Here is a 19,877-nt window from a genome sequence, read left to right on the forward strand (position 1 = left end):
GCAACTAATGGGCTTGTTTTGCTTCTCCTAATTTAATACCAGGTTTTAAGCTTATGACATGTTTTTACTAACTGCTGCTGTCTAAGACCGAATTCTAGTCTGACTTGTGAGGGAGATGCAGTATGGGGGAGGCGAAAGACTTGCTTGTAAATTTTAATTTGTTGCTGGTCCAAAATTTGTGAATCTTTCCTGTATAGTGCCACACTCCTATATGTTATTGTTGGAAAAGTTTGCAGACATGACAGTCATTTAGGGTTTGTAGGAGGGCCCATTCAACTTCCTGGCAGGGGAACAGAAGGCGAATGTCAAAGCTTTGAATTTCTGTATATTATGTTGCTTATGCATTGCAAAGTTTAGTTTATTGTCTATATTGATGCCCAAGTATGTGTAATGGCTGACCTCTTCTAATACCGTGTTTCCTAATTTGAGATTGAACGCAGGACTGAAGGGACATGGACATAGTTTTTAATTTGCTAATGTTAATTTCCAGCTTATTTGTTGCCGCAAAGTTGACCAAAGCGTTAACTAACCGCTGTAGACTCACTCTTGTGTCACCCAGTAGAACAATATTGTCTGCATATGAGAGATGTGATATAGGCAGAGTTCCCAACTTCGGGGAGGGTGACACAATAGGGTCTGCAAGCCCACTAGTAGCAATTTAATTTACTGGCCCTATCCATATGGTGTACCATTCTAGAAGGGATTTATAAGGAAATAAAATATGCCAATCAGGTGTAAGCCAATTTTACCATGTTTAGCGGAGTGAGCACAAGCACTTTAGCAGTGGAAAGACCAATGCGAAAATTATTTTATGCAAACGTCCTGCACAATCACAAACAATATTTCTATCTAAACATGCATTGTGATGCATTCCATTACTAACTTGCAGCTACTCACCAATAGTGTGGAGATTATGAGAGACATTTCTTGGTGTTTATTGATGGTGCCTTGTTTCCAGAAAGAGGTGAGGACATCTCCATTTCGGGCATCCTTTTTGTCCAACATATATTCATACTTGTTTGCCTTCACTAAGAACGGTATGTTACTTTGATTTTCATGAATATATGCTCAATAGTCAACATTCTGTCATGGCCACTGTTTACCAGCTTAGAACTCTGAAATCGAAGATACCTTGCCAGTCCTTTCTTACTATTTGAAGATAGGTTATTGCTTATTTGAGGTTGTCACAATTGCAGATTGATTCTTTGAGGTTATCACAATTGAAGGGCTGCCTATAAATCTATAGATTTACCTTGACAATACAATTCTATTTCATATTTCTTTCACATAGAAGTTTCTAAACATCATTAAAATGTTTTCTGGACTCTGTTATCCAAGTGAAGAAGTAAGGTATGTGTGCATGACTTTCAGAACACAATTACTTTGTTTCAGAATCTCACCATCTGTAGCTTCATTGGACTGAGCTTCCGGTGGCCTGCCCTGCCCTTTCGATCCATAAACAATATTATCTATAACTTCAATCATCTTGATACTGTTGGGAGTATCATTTTAAGCAGGTTTTCTGTCTATGATTACATGGGTCAAGATTGCTAAATCTCTGCCAAAATCTGCTGAGAATCAATAGATGAAATTGAGCACCTCGGTCTGTCTTCTAAGCTAGAGGCACTGTATGTCCACCGTCTTCTCACAATGTGCTAGAATGCTTCTGTCATCTCTATTTGCGAACTAAAGGGTTAGTGTATATGTAATTCGGACTGCATTATATAAATGCCTTTTTAATTTCTATAGTTTACAGATATTAAATGCAGCGTTTTATACAGCTGATAAATTATCTTTACAGCAATGAAAATGGGCTTGTTTTTTTCTGAATAAGTTGTGCTATGTATAATGTATCAGGACTTAGGCTCATTTATGTATAGTGGTTCCCATTTCGACTATAGAACCCCTTTACTTTTTGAAATATTTTACTTTGATATTTTCCTTCTACATCCAGATGGGATCATTTCTCTCCGTTTTCTAGATGTACTAAGGTGTACTGCTGTCCCTGTACACATAGGAGAACCGCCATCCACTGCCTCGGTGCATGATAAACATGAGCCTACAAATAATAGCAGGTGTAGTGGAAGGAAATTTTAGGGCATTCCTTGGACTCTCGCCCAACATTTAAAAAAATGTTTGGATGTGTTGTTTTTGATACCCAATGCAAAATACATAATAGTAAAAACATGAGCTCGTTCTTTGCACAGCCGTCGAGAGCATATATCACCCTTGGTTGTGTTGTATTTGTAACACACAAGCTTCATCACTGGCTATCAAACTGAACAAGTGCAATTCTTGAACAAGCTTGGCTCTAATACTAGCTAAGCTGATTATCAGTGCTCTGCCCTGGATGCCTATTTACACATTGATTAGTCTCTGAAGGTCCACCTAATCAGCATCGAGTCTTCCGTCGCAGAGGTATGTACGATATAGCATAGCACTAGATATTAGCAATGTTTATTTTGCGTTAATCGGTGTTTTGTTTATATTCACAAGTGGTAAATGCTCATGTTAAGTCCTAACCATAGAGACGGCAGTTTAGAATATGTTCGATACTCCCCAGTGTCACTGCCTTGCTCCGCCTTAGTTCATGGTTTGAAGATTGTAAAACGCAAACGCATTATCTAAAAGAGAAACACATTTTGCCCGCATATTGTACGACTTTCTTTGCTGGGGAAGGCTTAAGGTGTTCCCAGTTCAAGGGAATACACAGTCAGGTTACTAACATGCTAAACATCTACGGAATCTGGAGAGGTTCATCTCTGCGGGGAAGCACCTAGCAGCACTTTTTGCAGCTTTACTGTGTTTCACTCAACTGAGCTCTTTGCACCAAAATGCCAGGCTATGTCTGGAGCCTCAGCAGACTGCGCCATAAATACCTGTGTATGTGAGTTAGAGTTTGAGTGACTGTTTTGTAGATCTTTGTCGATGCAATGCTCATGTGGTGCCAGTTGCGTCGCAATTGTATGCCAACCTAGATTAAATAAATCCTAATGGCCCTTCTCACAAGCTACTTGAAAATTGTATTCTTTGTTATGTTTCCAGACGTCGGAGAACGCACTTGTCCATTCCTTCTTTTTTCTTTTCTAGCTCATGTTGCAACTACTTTCACTTTCTTCAAATACCATTTCTAAGAACAGCTAAACTGATGCACTCCACTGCGAGTGATGCATTCGGCTTGCCCTCACTGGAAATGAAACGTCAGTCAAGGCTGTTAAAGACTCACCCTCACATGCTTTAGAATCACTCATTTTGTGACTCAGGCTTCAAAAGGTACAATCCCCTTGTTGTTTTTAAAACTAAAGATGTGCTATTTTTCATGAAACTAGTTAATTCCTAACATTGTGAGACATTGTTTTTTTAGGTCTCCCCTACCTGACAGTGCAAGCTGTCTGTTGGTGAAGAGACCTATTGTTAAATTACAGTGGTCTTAGAGCCTGTAGTGTCGTGCCAGTGATGGATGCAAGTATGGCATCTGGCAGGGGTGAGATTATGGTGTTACCCAGGTCTTATTTATGTAGCTCCGACGTCACATGGGCTGGTTGAATAAAGTTCAAGTCCGACAGGCAGGGTTAGTTAGACCCACAGTTGGATGGAGCAACCAAACATCCTGTGTGCATATCGTCATTGCAATAAGGGGGAAAGGCCCATCTAAGCCAATGCCCATCAGCCATCCCCACTGTACACCCCCAATGACACAACAAATTGGCGACAAGGGCGGGTGAGCCTTGCATCATTATCGCAAGGCATCGGCGGTGGCCAAATACTCTGAGAAGAGGCGTGGTGCTCTTGATGGGCGGGTGATCCTGCTGAGGTGCCACGCCAGACATAAGAACCGGCTGACACCCACAATTCCCAGTAGTGAGTGCGCGGTGCGGCCCTACCAGGCCTAGGAGTTGTGGAACGAAAGCAAGTGTACTCAAGTGCCCCTGGCCCTGCAAGTCTAATGCGGTAGGTGAGAGTCCCCACAAAGGCCCACAGAGCAACCACTGTGCACCAGGTCCACAGGCCCCATTGCAGGCATGTAAGAAAAGTGACAGCAGGAGAAATGAAGACCTGTCCTGTATAGTCTCCCTCAGGTACAATAACGAGGCCCTTCAGCCAATGTTAGCTGCCAGTGCACCCTGAGCAAGACACTACCAGCAGCCAGACCCTACATAGGACTGCTCTGCGCAAATCAGGGATGAGGATCCAGATTGCTGTTGTGATACCCGCGTACCCAGCAACACCCCAAAAAATGTCACAAAGTCTCATATTCCCCCTATTGAACCATTCATTATTGAAAGGGCTCCGTAAGCGCAAGCGTCCCGATGGAAAGACTGGGTGGAATGGGTCGATCTATACTTTAAAGCGACAGAGGTTGAGGACGAGAGGACCTAGGAAGAAAGGTCCTACACCAAATCTCTAAAACGCTCCTCGAAGCGGCCCCGAAAATGCACACAACCCTAATAAGAGCAATCAACGCTTATTTTGGACCCATAGTTAACCAGGCCTACGAGCAATTTATCTTTTGTCAAGCAAGGCAGAAGGATGATGCGTTAATTGATGTGTTGTACACAAGGCTGAAAGAGTTAGCAAGCACCTGTGGTTTTGCTATTTAGGAAGAAGAAATTTGTGGCCAAATAATCCAGGGGTACGCATCAGCAAAACTGAGGGAATGTATCCTGGAAGAATCCAGAAAATCCATAACAGACATTCTAACAATTGGCAGGACCAAAGAACTATCTAAAGTTTGTGCCTCCCAAATTGAGGCTGCACTCCAAAAACAACTGTCAAGTCTGAGCCAGTCTGTGCTGTCACCTCCACGCCGACACCCAGGAAACCTAAAGCTGAGGGGCAATCCATGAGATCCTGCTGATATTCCAGTGGCCCCACACATTGCCCGAATGACTGCCCTGCAAAAGGAAAGAAGTGTGCTGCATTTGGGAAATACAGCCATTTCGCCAATGTATGCCACTTGAGCAAAAAGGTGACAACAGAAACTGCAATCAACACAGTATCCAATATGCAAGAACAAAGCAGTGATATGGACGATGATGAAGGTGCAGAGCATACCGTGCACTCAGTTTTTGTGGTAGGGGCAGCAACACAAACCGAACTTCACCTTCTGCAATGTCCGACACAACTGGGAGCCCAACCTGTGCTTGCCATGGTAGACACCGGAGCGTCCATCAACCTGCTGTCAGCTGAGGCCTTAGACCCCCTTAGCCTCTTCTGAAGACAACAGTAAAAGTATTCACATATGGACAAAGCAAACCCCTAATCATTCGGGGCAAGATCCACACACCCATCACCAATGGGGCCGAGTCCCTTGACTACCTCATGTACATCACTGAAGAAGGTCATGGCATGTTACTGTGATGCCACACTGCGGAGGCCCTCAGAACTGCCACCTTTGCACTCCGAGTGCACTAGGAAGGAGTGCCACAAATTCTAGCAGAATTCCCCGGAGTGTTCGAAGAAATAGGGGGCCAGATGTATCAAGCCTTTTTGCATTGGCAAACGGTGCGAATGCCCGTTTGCGAATGCAAAAATGGCTTTCAGTATTTATGAAAGGCATTCGCAACGCAAATTTAAGAAATCGCTAAAATAGCGATTCCTTCAATTTGCGAGCCTGTTTAGAGAATCGCAAATTGTGATTCTCTCAATAAGAAATCGCAAATAAGGAATCCTTATTTGCAATTTTTAAACCACATGTAACAAGCAATTCCTTAATGTGAATTGGGCATTAAGGAATCGCTACTACCACCAAGTTGAACTTGGTGGTAACCATGTGCAAAATTAAAAAATGCATTAAAAATGCATTTTTAAAATTGGCATGTGTTCGCCTTACATGTCCTAAATTATTTTTTTGGGGTGCAGCAGAGGGCGCCTTAGATCCCCAGCACCCTGGGGTTTGCATTTCCCAAATTGCGAATTCCTGTTAGGAATTAGCAATTTGGAAAATGCAAAAAATTCGCAAATATAGGCCTCCAGGCCCATAGGTACGAATGGGGTCAGAATCGCTATTTGTGATTCGGTAATAGCATTTGTGATTTTTAAGAAATCGCTATTACCGAATCGCAAATATGATACATACCATTTTGTGACTCAGAAATAGCGATTTCTTAAAAATCGCTTTTAGAGAATCGCAAAGTGGATTCTTCATACATCTGGCCCAGGGTGTCTCAAAAGGAAGTTAATCTAGCTTCACATGGACAGCTCGGTACAACAAGTTGTCCTCTGTCACAGGAGAAAAGCCTTCCATTTGAAGCCTCAAGTTGAAAAATAACTAGAAAAGCTGGAAGCTGCTGGAATAATTGAAAGGGTAACAGGGCCTACCCTGTGGGTGTCCCCAATTGCAGTTACTAAGAAGCCTAAACAACCCTGCAAGGTGCGCCTATGCGTGGACATGAGACTGCCAAACATGGCAATCAAAATATAATGGTATCTCGCCCCCATGGTTGATGACCTGCTGGGAGAATTGAATGGTGCGTGCTGATTCTCCAAGGTAGACCTGCGGTCCAGCTACCATCAGCACGTCCTGGTGGAAGAATCACGATACATCACTACTTTCTCAAACTATGTGGGGTTGCTGCATTATTGCCGATTGAACTTCAGCATATCCAGCGCCACAGAGGTGCTCCAGAACACCATATAGGAAATGCTCATCAATCTTCTGGGTGTGATAAATGTCAGTGAGGACATCTTGGTTTATGCAAAGTCCATTCGAGAGCACAACGAATGCCTACGGAGTGTCCTCCATCGTATTAAAGACTCTGGACTCACCCTTCCTCAGCGTAAAATGTGAGTTCCTAAAGCAACAAGTAAACTTTTTCAGATACTGCTTCTCTGTCGAAGGAGTTGCCCTTGACCCGGACAAGGTGAAAGATATCAAGGAAGTCTCTCCACCTACCACTGTGTCGGAAGTCCACAGCTTCTTGGGTATGGTCAACTACTGTGGCCAGTTCACCCTAACGCAGCCCCTACAGAAGCTCACCATGTCAGCCACCCCATGGTAGCGAGGAGATGCACAGGAGAGAGCCTTCAAATCTACCAACTTGGCACTACACTGACATACTTTGACCCCCAGAGAGAAACCACCTTTGCTGTGGATGCTGGGCTTAAAGGATTAGGGGCATTTTTCTTGAAGCGACCTGAAAATGGGGAGTGGGCCCCCGTGGCATTTGCAAGCAGGTCCCTCACTGACATGGAACAAACGTATTCACAGATTGAAAAGAAAGTGATTGCGGTACACTAGGTGAGCTGGACCTTTCATTTGTATGTCTATGGCTGGCTGTTTGTGGTCACTACTGATTACAAGCCCCTCATTCCACTATTTAAAGGAACTTCATCAAAGCCCCTTCTGAGAATTGAGAGGTGGATGCTTCACCTCCAAGAAAATAACTGTCAGATGGAGTATCAGCCAGGCACCACTAACCTGGTAGACTACTTGTCTAGACACCCCCGAGCAGCGACAATCAGAGAGGAAGAAGAAGCCACCAAGGCAGAGGAATATGTCCGCTACGTAGTGAACTTGTCTCTATCTCTACTGATTTCAATGAAACATATCTGCCAAGCCACCGCTGAAGATGAGTGCCTCCAGATCATGCTGGATGCCATCCTAAACAACAGATGACCACGATTCAAAGAGAGGTGGGCACCACATTCAGCATGAACTTGCCACTGATCCAGATGACTGTCTCCTTTGAGGGCATCAGCTGGTAGTCCCTGCTAACCTTATGACTCAAGTTGCGCAATTTGCTCATGCAGGCCATCAGGGGATGCTCAAGACTAAGAATCCATTGCTAATTAAGGTATGGTTCCTGCTCATGGATGAGCAGGTGGAGACCCTAATGAGATCCTGCCCATGGTGCCATGCTACCAGCGGATCCTCAGCGCTTGCATCCAAGATAATTGAAAGATGACTCCAACAGCCATGGGTGTATGCCAGCCTAGACTTTGGAAGTCAACTGGATGGAAGATACAAAATGGTGATCATTGACGATTACTCTAAACACCGTGAAGTTTAGATCATCGCGCCACAAGGAGCCAATAGAGAAAACCATAGCCACCCAGTGGCTGTTGAGAGTCCAAGAACTGGGAATGGGCTGCCTTTTCAAGGCCAGAAGATAGCGGACTACCTTAAGTCCCTGGGTATTGTCCACCGGAAAGTAAATCTTCGCTGGCTGCAAGTGAATAGGGAGGTGGATTGATTCATGAGAACATTAAATAAAATCATTCAAATAGCACAGACATCTCAACAACCCCTGGAATAGCCTATATATTTATTCCTCCATGAATACAGGCAAACCCCACACTCCACCATGGGACAAGACCCATGTCTGCTCATGGGGGAAATGGTGCAAGACTCCATTCCGCATCATCCAGAGTGGGTTCTCCCCTTGATGGACCATCAGCATATCTTGACCAAGTGCCAATGGTCCAATGCTCAAGCCAGTAGATACCACAGAGCCAAATCTTCTCACCTCCATGTGGGTGACTTAGTGCTGGTGAAGAATAATTCTCCCGGCAGCAAATTCCAGTTGCCATTCAAAAGGTCCCGTGGCACTAAGGTGACCGCCCGTCGGGGAGAAGAGGAAGTATCCAGAAATGTCTCATATTTCAAAACGTTCTATGTTCCAAGTCCGGCCTGTCTAGAGATCGAAATGTCTGACCATGACAGAAGCAAAGATGATGCAGCCTCAGTGGTGGCTGCACCTTCTGATACCATGCTAGATGTCGACAAGGCGAAGAATAACCTTAACAGCCCCAGTGACTGTGAGGCAGAGAGTGTCCAGAGTAGGCCACCTGTCATACCACGAGGACGTGACATCTGCATTAGATACAGCTTATGGAGCAACCCCATGCCATCCTCCCGTTTGGAGGACCATGCCCTGTGACTGTCTGTATCCTGGGAGCGATCCTCTGTCAGGTAAACGGTTTTCAGGGAACTTGGCAGTGAGTTTAGCTCCAGTGGCTTAGTTTGTTTTCATACAGTCAGTGAACTCACAGCTATGGCCTGTACTGATGGTAACATAGGATAATATTTGACATTTTTTGTGTTGGATAGTTATTTTAAAATAAGTGAGGAATGTAGTGTTGCACCAATGACGTAACTGGCATGCAGGAGGGTTGCAAGTATGGCATTGTGCAGGGGTGGTATTTTGGTGCTCCCTGCTCCATGGGCCATGTAGGTGTATCTTTGACGTCACGTGGGCTGGTTGAATAAAGTTCCAGTCCGAAGGGTGGGGTTAGTTAGACCCGCCATCGAATGGTGTAACCACAAATCCTGACTGTGTGACATCTTTGCAAAAAGGGTGGGAGAAGGTCCATCCAAGCCAATGTCCATTAGTCATTCCCACTGTACACCCCTCACACAAAAGGGCCATCCCATTGCTCACAATTTACTGGCTTTACTTTCACTCTCATTTGCTTGCTTGTTATTTGTTAGCTTACGTGGGCTTTCCTCCCTCTTGTGTTTGTCCCTCCTCTGGAGCAGGGCCACATTACTTGAGTCCTTCCACTGCTTGCTTTTCAAGCACTACTTTTTTCTTTTGGATTAAGCATTCTATGATAGTGCATATGTTTTCCAGTTGTCTCCCTTGTGTATTTCTCCTTATTGCTGTTTGTCACCCATGTGCTGCTACCCATCTCCTCAATGTTATACTTACTCTTATTACTTACGCCACATTGCTTTCTTGTCTGTGTGTTTCTCCCCTACCTGCTCCATGTTATCCTGTCACGCCTGTTGCTTCTGCGTCAGACCACAGCCTTATGTGTTGTTTCCATCCCTGCCCTCCCTATTACTTAGCCCCATCCGCAGCCTTTGTGTTGCTTCCCACTTCCTTTGATATGCATCCCACAACTGTACCCTCCTGCCCACCCACACAAATGCCTTTGAGCTATGTTTTTAGGGTCAAGTGGGCCCCTGTTGTAATCTCTTTGTGGGCTTTTAACCACGCCCATCAGTTTGGTTGGTTTGTGGGCTTGCCTTTTAAAATTCGCTTGATTTCATTAGTGAAAGGCATGCATATGTCATGCCTTTTCCGGTGTTTAGCCCTCCTCTACAGCACCGGTAAACTACTGAAAACATACGAGGCTCCGTGTTTTCCAAATGGCTTCTGCACTATTTCTTTTTATTTCCTACACAGTGCGATCTCGCTGGACAGTAGTCGAGCGCTTTGCATGACATCAACCCTAATACATGGATAATTCTACTTTTGCTGGTTACGTGGATAATTTTACTTTTGCTGGTTACATGGATAATTGCACTTTTTCCAGTTACATGGATAATTGCTCTTTTGCTGATACGTTTCACTGCTAGAAAACTTCTGTTTCCTTTTCTGTGTCTCCTTTATGCTTGTGCCAACCATCGGCTCGCACATATGAAACTGTTTTACTTTTCATTATCAGTTTATGTGGCAAAAAAAGTCCGGTTAGGAGTTTACAACGCTAATAGCTCTAACTCGAGCAAATACAAGACCCATTGCATTGGAAATGCTTGTTTTATATACCAATGCAACTCAGTAAAAACGCTCATGCCATTTTGTAGGTATGTGCATGTGTGGTGCGCCCGCCTACAAAATGATGCAGTCGCCACGTCATAGCACCTTTTTTAGTTTTTCTTTATTCATTCAGCATATCCCCGGGTGTTACTGTACAGCATGGCTAAAAACTTTTGGCAAAGCCGATAGGTCCCAAAGGACACACCTAGTGGCTTTGCCAATGCTTGTTACATCAACTCACGGACAAAAAGAAAAAATGGCCTAAGCAGCTGCATATCTCTTATAATATTAGATGCGATGCCCTATATTTGCACGTTTAAAAATGTATTAGAGAGCTTTCATGCCTCGTTACATTGCGTTCTGAAATACACGGCTGTGAAATCATTGGATTAAATGGAATGGACAGCGTGTTTTCAAAACAGAAGACTAGGACAAAGGTGTCTTAAGAAAATCTACGTTTGGACATGAGGTTTCATCACTCACGTGATGTCATTAGAGCCACAATGTGCATCAGTTTAAAACTACATGGAAGAGCGCCAAGTGATTACTTAGCAGGAATAAAGAGTGTTCAATAATCGAAGCACGCAAACAAGACATGGAAAAGAGGCACGTGGCTGTGTTTGTGTGTCTTTGATTCATAAATGCAGGACTGCAGTGGCACGGACACTGTGCTCCATGCAGCACCTGCTTATCGGGCTTTAGAGATTACACAATGTCAGCTTATCCCGCCCGCAGCTGTCTATTTATTGTCAAACCCATTAGCTACTATGGCGATAGGAGGAATCCTGGGATCTAATGCTCTCTTTTATTCTTCCTTCCTCTCAGCTCCATATATAAAGGAAGATGTGCGACCAGACATTTTTAGTTGCTGTTTTTGGGCCTTGTACAAAATGTGGCGGCGAAAAGCCCCTGAGGACCGTCTACAAAAAGTCTCAGCCTATCAACGTTTGCTCGCTATGCGTGGAACTGGTAAGAAAGTATTCACTACACATTATACTGCAAGGCTGTGCACATGTGAACAACAACAGAGCTGCTCAAATATACTCCACCTTCCGTATTATTTTCGTGTTGTATCTAGATGTTCATTCATCACTGTAAAATGTCATGGTGTGAATTATATTTAGTTTGTGTCTCTAAATGTTTACATTTTATAACAATATCACAGCAATCAGACCCTATTCATTACTAGTGCTGAGTGTGGGGTGCTATTACCAGAGATGTTTTAAGGCATGGGCAACGTGTACAATTACGCTGGGCCCCAGCTTCCAAGGGGCCGTCTGGAAAAGGGAGCTTTCTTGCTCACTTCTGTTTATTTTTGTGTCTTAACTTTTAATGTATAATTCAATATTGTTAGGCAAATAATACTTGAATTTGAAAAAAATGGATAATAAAATTCGAAGTTGTTTCAAAACTTTCAAACAGGGCCCTCCAAAATATTTCTTGCCCAAGGCTCCCCAAATCCTTAAGATGACACTGACTATTACGCATCAGAGGTGAAGATTTGTGGGTCATGATGCCCCTCCCTTATTTATTCGATATTACAGTTAGTGTACACAGGGGTGGCTCCTCTACAGCGCGGAAAGAGCATCGCCCCACTGGCTATGATCCAGCAGCAGAAAAATAAAATGATATTTTATTATTGTTTTATTTTTCCTCTGCTGTCTCAGCCAGCATGTGCAGGGATGGACGGGGCTGAGCCATGGGAAGGGGAGGAGGAGTGGAGTGCACTAAGTGCGCATGTGTGTTTGGCTGACCAAACACACAGGTGCACTTAAGTTTCTCCAACCCGGCTGCTTTGCACAGCCAGGCTGGAGAAACTGCACAGACCCCAGTGCACTGTCTGAGCTGCAGTCACCACCCCTTAGACCAATCCTGACGCTGCTCTCATGTTAGGTATAGCATGAGAGCAGTCCCAGTGAATGCTGGGGCACCAGAATAGCAGAGGAGCAAGGCAGCAGCGTTGGCAGGAACAGTAAGTGTTTTTTAAAATTATATGGTTCCTACGTTCCCGTCACCCCCGTGACACCATTGACATTTGTGGCAGCTGCCACTGAGTTTACTTGCATGTATGTTTTTTATGCAATGCTGTATTCATGTGCAGAGTTTTAAGCACAGGTAAGTATCAAGAGTGCAATGGGCTAAATCCGAACAGTGAGATAAAATTGCATTAAACAGGACTTGTACTCATAGGCCAGCTGTTTTTCGCTGTAAAGCAATTGCTGGATGGGGAATGCAAAGCACTGAGCAAGCCTTATGTTACATAGACTATACTGTGGTAATAACTTTCAATTTGACCTTTAACGTAGTAGTAAACGTACAAATGTAGAGTTGATAGTACAATTGTTTACCATAACATATTTTATTGGGACACAAACACAGCTACTGGCATTGTAGAAACATCAGCAGCTTCTAAATGAATCCATGACCATGAATGTCATACCATAAAATATTTCATATTATTCCATAAGTCATGAAAAGGTGAAAAGTATATACTTCACATATGTTATGGATTGTATCAAGTGGAAGCCCAGAGTATGTTTCTACATGTATGTAAAAAATACATAATGTATGTAAAATATTGGGTTACGGTTTTAGGGGGGTGAAACCCAACTCAAGCAGCAACCACAATCCTTGTCCGGGTGAGGCACAAGCAAACCCCAAATCAACCTGTGCACAACCCTCTGGAAGCTTGACAGAGAGCAGTTAGGCTCAGTTTAGAAGTAATGTATAAAGTATTTATGCAGCACTTTAAATATTAGTAAAGTTGAAACCCAACACAAGAGAAATCCCAAATCAATTTAGAAAAATAGAGTAAACTTTAGTAAATAAACCAAGAGCAACAATCCAATCAGTAGAACTGGAGACATGCAAGTTTAAAGATTTCAATGAAAACAGACCAAAAAACACAAAGCGCCAACTGTGGGTATCCCTTCACCCCAGATGGGGACAAATTCACAAGTTCAGAACGACTGGGATGGAGTGAGAGCTGGCTACAGGGACCCAGTTAGGCCTGCTGAACAAGAGTATCTTAAATCCTGGTTGCAGAGCATTGCGAGGTCCTGCGTCGAGGATGTGTTGTGCAGCCGAGGTGCTACGTTGCTTCCAAGGAGATGCAAAGCTCCGATGCGAGGTCCTGCATCGTCGTTAAGGATCCCATTTATGAGGGTTTGCAATGCAATGCGAGACTGTGATGCGAGAACCTGCATTGTCGTCAAGGCTGCCATCACAAAGAGATTTACGATGCAAGGGCCTGTGTCAAGAAGGTGTAGTGCAGTGGCAGTTCTGACGTGCTGCGAGGTGGGTGTGGAGTCCTTGCGCTGGGAGAACCCTCATAGCAGAGACAATGTGTTGGTTCTGCTCAGGCTTGCTCTGCACAGCAGAGGAGATGCATCATTCCTGCTGGATTGACAGATGGGTGGCAGAGCACTTCAGGCTCACTTCCAATGGTCCAGGACTGGGGTAGCACCACTTGGCAGGGTAGAACTGTCAGATGGCAGAGTCCAGGTGCTGGGTTCAAGGTTGTTGAAGCTTTCTGTCCCTGAGGCTCTAGTCAGGAGGCATGCCAACAACCCTAGGAGTCACTCTAGGGTCCTGGATTCAACAGATGCAGGTCCACTCCTTCTCACTAGGCAAGAGGTTAGAAGGCAGGCCAGCAGAGCTGGGCAGTAGTCCTTCAAAGCAGAAGTCCAACAGAGTGGCAGTCCTTCTCCCTTGCAGAGTCTCCACAGGTCCAAAAGTGTACTGAAGAGTTGGTGTCTGAGGTCCAATATTTATACCTGGTGCCTCCTTCAAAGTGGGAGAAGTTTCTAGAGGTCCTCCTTTGAAGTGCACAGGCTTCCTTCCTCTCCTGCCACATACTAAGTACAAGGGGTATGCAGCCCTTTGTGTGGAGGCAGTACATAGGCTATTAAAGTGTACACAGGGCTGTGCCAAGCTCCACCCTCCAATCCTGGCAGTGATGGCACATCCATGCATACCCAAGCTCTTGCAAGATTTCTAGCAAGAATACACAAAGCCAAGCTGTCAACTTCACTCAGTACTGTGACCCAGTGACAGGCTGCAGGCACCTAATGGCTAATGCAAGAAAATGGCATCTTTCTAAAAGTGGCATTCCCCAAAATTGTAATTTAAAATCTGACTTTGCCATATGAGAATTTTTCATTACAACTCTAAAGACACAAAGCATGAATGGATTACCTATTCCTGTTTTGAAGTTCCAGCTTATTAAATGTAATAAGGCAACGCCAATGTTATCCTAAGGTGAGGTAGACCTTGCAGTAGTGAAAAACACATGAAATGTTTTTCACAACGAGGACATGTAAAACTAAAAGTTACATGGCCAACCTTTTAATTATGATGCACCCTGCCCTATGAGCTGTTTAGGTGCCACCCTAAGTGTGACTTGCATATATTAAAAAGGAAGGCTTGGGCCTGGCAAAAGGTTTATTTTGCCAGGTCAAAAATGGTTGTTAAAAACATTTGAGACATGTTCAAAGGGCTACCGAAATGGGTGACACAATCAGTGCTGAAGGCCCACTAGAAGTATTTAATTTACAAGTCCTAGGCACAGGTAGTACCACTTTTCTAGGGACATACAAGTAAATTAAATATGCCAATTGCGTATAAGCCAATTCTACCATGTTTTAAGGACAGAGCACAGGCACGCTAACACTGGTTAGCAGTAGTAAACAAAAATGGGTCCGAAAACAGGAGGATGAAGGCAAAAAGTTTGCTGATGATCCTACAGAGAGGAGCAAGTCCAACAATAGTTAGTGACTTTGAAAAATCATTAGGATACCATCCCTCTGTGGAGACTGCACCTCTTCACATACACCAGCCTTTGCCCTCCTGCCCAAATACAGCCATAAAAACAGCAATGTGTCAAGACTGCCCTTTCAGAGCCTGTGGCTTTTTAGCAGAAAAGTGAAAACTGGACTATAAAATGCACTATTTTAGACATTTCTTTCAACATTTCTTCTGGGGAGAACCACCAAGCCCTCCACTGAAAAACGCTGTGTTCACTTGTTAAACTTTAATGTTGGCCATTGAACACGGAGTTAGGGGGGTGGATCCAGTATTGGTAGAAAGCAAGGCGGTGCCAGTGGAGGAAGTGAATGGCAGCATCTTTGAAGGAATTTGGACGCCTGCATTTAGTTAGTTTCACAAATAAAGTAGTTTTCCACAAAGCTGTTAGCAGTGCATGTGTAGTTACTCTTCAAAGAATATGAAGTGGGCATTACCAGGTGGCTCAGTCAAACAGCCACCACAGACAGAGAAAGTAATGTGAAGATCATGAGATTAAATGACAATTGAGGCCAACTGGCTTCCATCTTTTCTGACTTTGATCATTTCAGGTTTAAGTACTAATTTCATATACATCTTGTTTACTTTTACCTAGGAGTGCAAAATATTTGCCAAATTGTTGCTGTCATATCACTGTTTCATTCGGTTAAATATATGCTAATGGGTACTTGTAAAAAAACTTTTGTTGTGGTTATACTTTTTCATAATACTCCTGCTAGGCCTGGCCTTTGAAACAGTTTTAGATGTCGTACCAGACTGCTGTTTGTTCAAGAGAAATATAATGTCTATTATGCATACATATAGTCGCTTTTGGACAGCCTTCTTTATCCATTGGTCAGTTGAGTTGCAATTCACATTACAGTTAGCCCGCCCACTTGAGCCATTGGTTTCTCTCTGTGTGAGTGACAGCATTTTCCTACTGCACATTGAGCACATCCACCATACAAATAGTGTCTCTCAATGTTAAGGGTGATTGGTAAATGCATTCTTATTATAACCGACAAGGGATACACTCTCATCACACACAACGGTGTGTACTGTATGAAGGATGCTTTTATTTCTCTGAGCACACTGAGCAGTATTTCATTCTTTTGTTTTATTTGTGCACATCGTTCACGCCTTTCCTCACATTTCGTTTTTAAACAACTGAAATTTCCTCTTTTTTAAATAAATTTTCTGTTTGTGAATTGTTGATATCGATATGAGTTGTGCTTTATTTGAGTAGTCGTGCTGTGGCTTCAAATTACATTAAATTTGCTTAGGAAATGGAAACACTTGAATGAAAATACCATGATGGCCGCTCTCTTGATAGCCAGGCATGACCTGCAGGGCAGTGCGTCCTTTTAATGGGTGCCTTGTTTCCTGCATGCGTCTTACAGATTCTGATGCCTGTTGTGCCTTACATGTGTATGAGTATTCTAGCAGTAAATTACATTTGGTTCTATATTATATGGCCGCCATGCCATATCGTACTTATACAGTACTCAATATACTAGGCAGACAATTAGTCCTTCATCATCAAAATTACAGTGTATTATTATTGTAGTCCAATCTCAGTGCAGTTCAGCAATACTATTAAAGAGGCGTTAGCCCCTAGCACAGCACATACATGGATCAATCTGTATTAGAAAGAGGATTATTAGTTGGGGTGGATGGTAGTCCACCACAGGTAATAATGATACTATTCTTGTTAGGTCCAGTAAAGGTTTCAGTAAATTAAACTTGAGCTCAACCCCTAATAGCCAAAGCACAGAGCAGACAGGCTTAACTTAAGAAAATGTGTAAAGCACTTAGAATTCCCAAAACACATAAAAAAATCAAAAACACAACCGAATAATAATCGCACTCCAATTTATGGAAATAAGGAATATTTTAATGAACACAATCACACTAGAATGACAAACCTTCAATAAGGGTAACAGGTGAAGTAAAGTTTTTAAATTTTAAATAAAAATTCAAAGCACCAGCCGTGGGAACTGGCCACCCTAGACTGGGACATGGGTAACGTTTAAGGCTGACCATGATGGAGCACCGGTTGGATACGAGGACAAGGTTGGTCCCAGTTGGAAAGTTACCTTCGTCACAGGGGCAAGGCTGCAGGCTGGATCCGAAGATGGGCTCATCAAGACAGATGAACGAAGGATGAAGTCTCAGTGAAGCCGACGATGAATGCCGAAAAAACCCCAAGGGATAAAAGTCTTGAGTTTGTGACCTGGAATTCACTCACATTGATTAGATGCTGCTCAGTGTCTGACCCGGTGAAGATTGGCACCTTCGGACTTAGACTATTTTCTGGGAGCCAGATTCATTCAGCGGGGAAAGGATGTTGCTGCAGAGGGTTCAACTGGGCTTGGAGTTCAGGTCTCACTGCCACAGGAGCCACCAGCAGGGTCCAGGGTTGGTGAAGTGGAAACTGATCAGCTGGACTCTCCCAGGAAAGTGGGCTTCTTGCACCTTTTGTGTCCCTGTAGTTTACCACAAGGTCAGCCAACTGATCCTTGTAGACCACTTATTTGTCCTGAATACAAGGGAGAGCAGGTCCAGCCATTAGGGTTCGCCCCACAAGTCTAGGTAGTAGGTCCAGTCCTTCTTCTGTCTTACACGGGTCCAGTAGTAATCTGAAGAGGGTGCCCAAGGGTGCCACATTTATGCTTGGCACTAGTCTGTGGGTGAGGGTGATTCTTGGCTCCTACCTAACTAATAGAGAAAATGTTTCAAGTGCTATCCTGCCCACATTTGCAGCAGTTTCTGTGTACCGTACTGCAAACAATCTCACGGTGTCCCTCTCTACCTAAAACCTAAATGGCAGAACCTTTCTTCCCTCTTAAAGAGTTCTTGTGCCGACCCTAGGAGTGTGGCCAGGTAAATGAATGTGGCCACTAAAACAGGTTCTGAGGACAGCTTCTCTCCCACTGGGATTAGTGCCTGGCTGCTAATAAAGGACAGAGTAGGCCTCTTCGAAGACAATTAAGTTCCTGGGCACTGCTCAGATGATCACCTTGTCAGAGTAACACAACACCTCACCACCCACAGCTGTTGGAGCAAGTTCACACCACATCAAGGACCTTTTCAGCTCCCGGGTGACAGTTGGAAGCTCATTCAAATGGGCTTCTAGAGGCTTTAGGCAGGTAGCAGGAGTTTTTTTAACATATGTTTTGAAAAATATTTGGTACAAATCTGAGTCTACCAATGAATTCAATTTGTAATAAAAGTTTTAAGTAGACCAAGAATGAAAGTTTTAGCTAGTTCATAGATGGAGATAACATTTTTTAAATTTTATTAATAACTTCTAATGCTTTCCTATGGAACAGCTAACTCTGCTACAATGAAAGTAGCTTCTGGGGCTTTGTCTTTGTAACGACCTTTCCATGTCCTACTTTTATAAACAATGCTCCCTGCCTTATTGGGCATTAAGGCTTACGTAGGGGCAACATTAATATTTAAAAGGAGTATTTGGGCCTGTTAAAAGGGGTATGTTGACATATGGAATTTGCAGTTTTAAAAGTGCACAGACCGGCTACAGTAGAAGTCCTGCAGTCTAATGTTGTGCACTATCACTCTAGTGTTGGCACAATGTGTGTTCAATCTACTAGTGACATTTAACTTTTAGGCCCTGGTTATATTTTGGAACTTACAATTATGTTAAATATGCCATTGAGTTGTATTGCCAATTCAACATGTTTTAGGGGTCAGAGCACATGTACTGGGGCCTGTTTGGCAGAGTCCCAGTTCACAGAGTTAAAAAGCCATCAGTAAAATATAGCGAAAGGTGAGGGTGGCCATGCAGAAAGGGGCATTTTCCTACAATGTGGGTATCCGTAACAAATTACATTAGTTACTCTTCACAATGATAATGGTTCTCGCCAAGTCAACTTGTTAATATCCACATTTAATTCTATTACAACTCTCATGTCTCTTACATTAAGTTCCTTCAACCTTGAGCACTTTTTTCATGCCTTCCACTCCAGATATGTTGAGGATGGTCAACATGTCTAATTCCACTGGCTGGAAACAGAGCTGAGGTGGAGAACGATCAGCAGTTGCCATGCTTTTGTGCTTATGCTTAAGTCCTTATCATTGCAGAGGCAGTACTGATTTTGTCTATTATCTCCTTCCACAGATATGTTCTTGTTTGTTTTTGTTTGCATCTTCAGAATGAGCTGACTCATTTGATGGCCATGGTGTATTACTGTCTTCTTGGCATGGACCCCTAACTCTGAATCCGTGAACTTGTACTTCCGTTCCGATATCAAAGTAGAGCAATTAAGTCTATTTGTCTTGTTTCAAGGTGCTTTGTCCACACAAAATAAATTACTACACACTTCCACACAAGAAGAAGTTGTTAATGTACTTTGAGAGTACCTTAAGGTTCTTCTGTGTCTTGCTCTGGCTGTTTTTGCTTGCTAGGGATCTCACTCCAGGAACTTATAATGCCTGACAATGGTCACCTCCTGATGTTTTGGGCATGTGATATTTGTTTGGTGTGGTATTTACAGCATAGCACACATTTGGCACACACTTTGTATTTAACACTTGCAGTGATCACCTGTTTTGTGGTGCACAGTAAAAAATCATGATAAGTGTTAT

The 19,877-nt window shown here is 43.4% G+C and overlaps 1 protein-coding gene across 2 annotated transcripts in view; it reads left to right on the forward strand.

The window, feature by feature from the left end:
- Positions 1-2,349: 2,349 nt before the first annotated feature.
- The window catches only part of GNB5 (G protein subunit beta 5), a 493,189-nt gene continuing 475,661 nt past the window's right edge, over positions 2,350-19,877 (forward strand). The window contains exons 1-2 of one of the 2 annotated variants that reach the window (XM_069222460.1): positions 2,350-2,418; positions 11,313-11,456. In XM_069222460.1, the coding sequence (XP_069078561.1) occupies positions 11,331-11,456 (126 nt within the window). In that variant the 5' untranslated portion in view covers positions 2,350-2,418; positions 11,313-11,330. Of the gene's footprint in view, positions 2,419-3,120; positions 3,274-11,312; positions 11,457-19,877 lie in introns of those variants that run through there. The other variant, XM_069222461.1, reaches the window with a different exon arrangement.

The sequence above is a fragment of the Pleurodeles waltl genome, chromosome 3_1, assembly GCF_031143425.1.
Source record: "Pleurodeles waltl isolate 20211129_DDA chromosome 3_1, aPleWal1.hap1.20221129, whole genome shotgun sequence".
In the NCBI taxonomy this organism is placed as follows: domain Eukaryota; kingdom Metazoa; phylum Chordata; class Amphibia; order Caudata; family Salamandridae; genus Pleurodeles; species Pleurodeles waltl.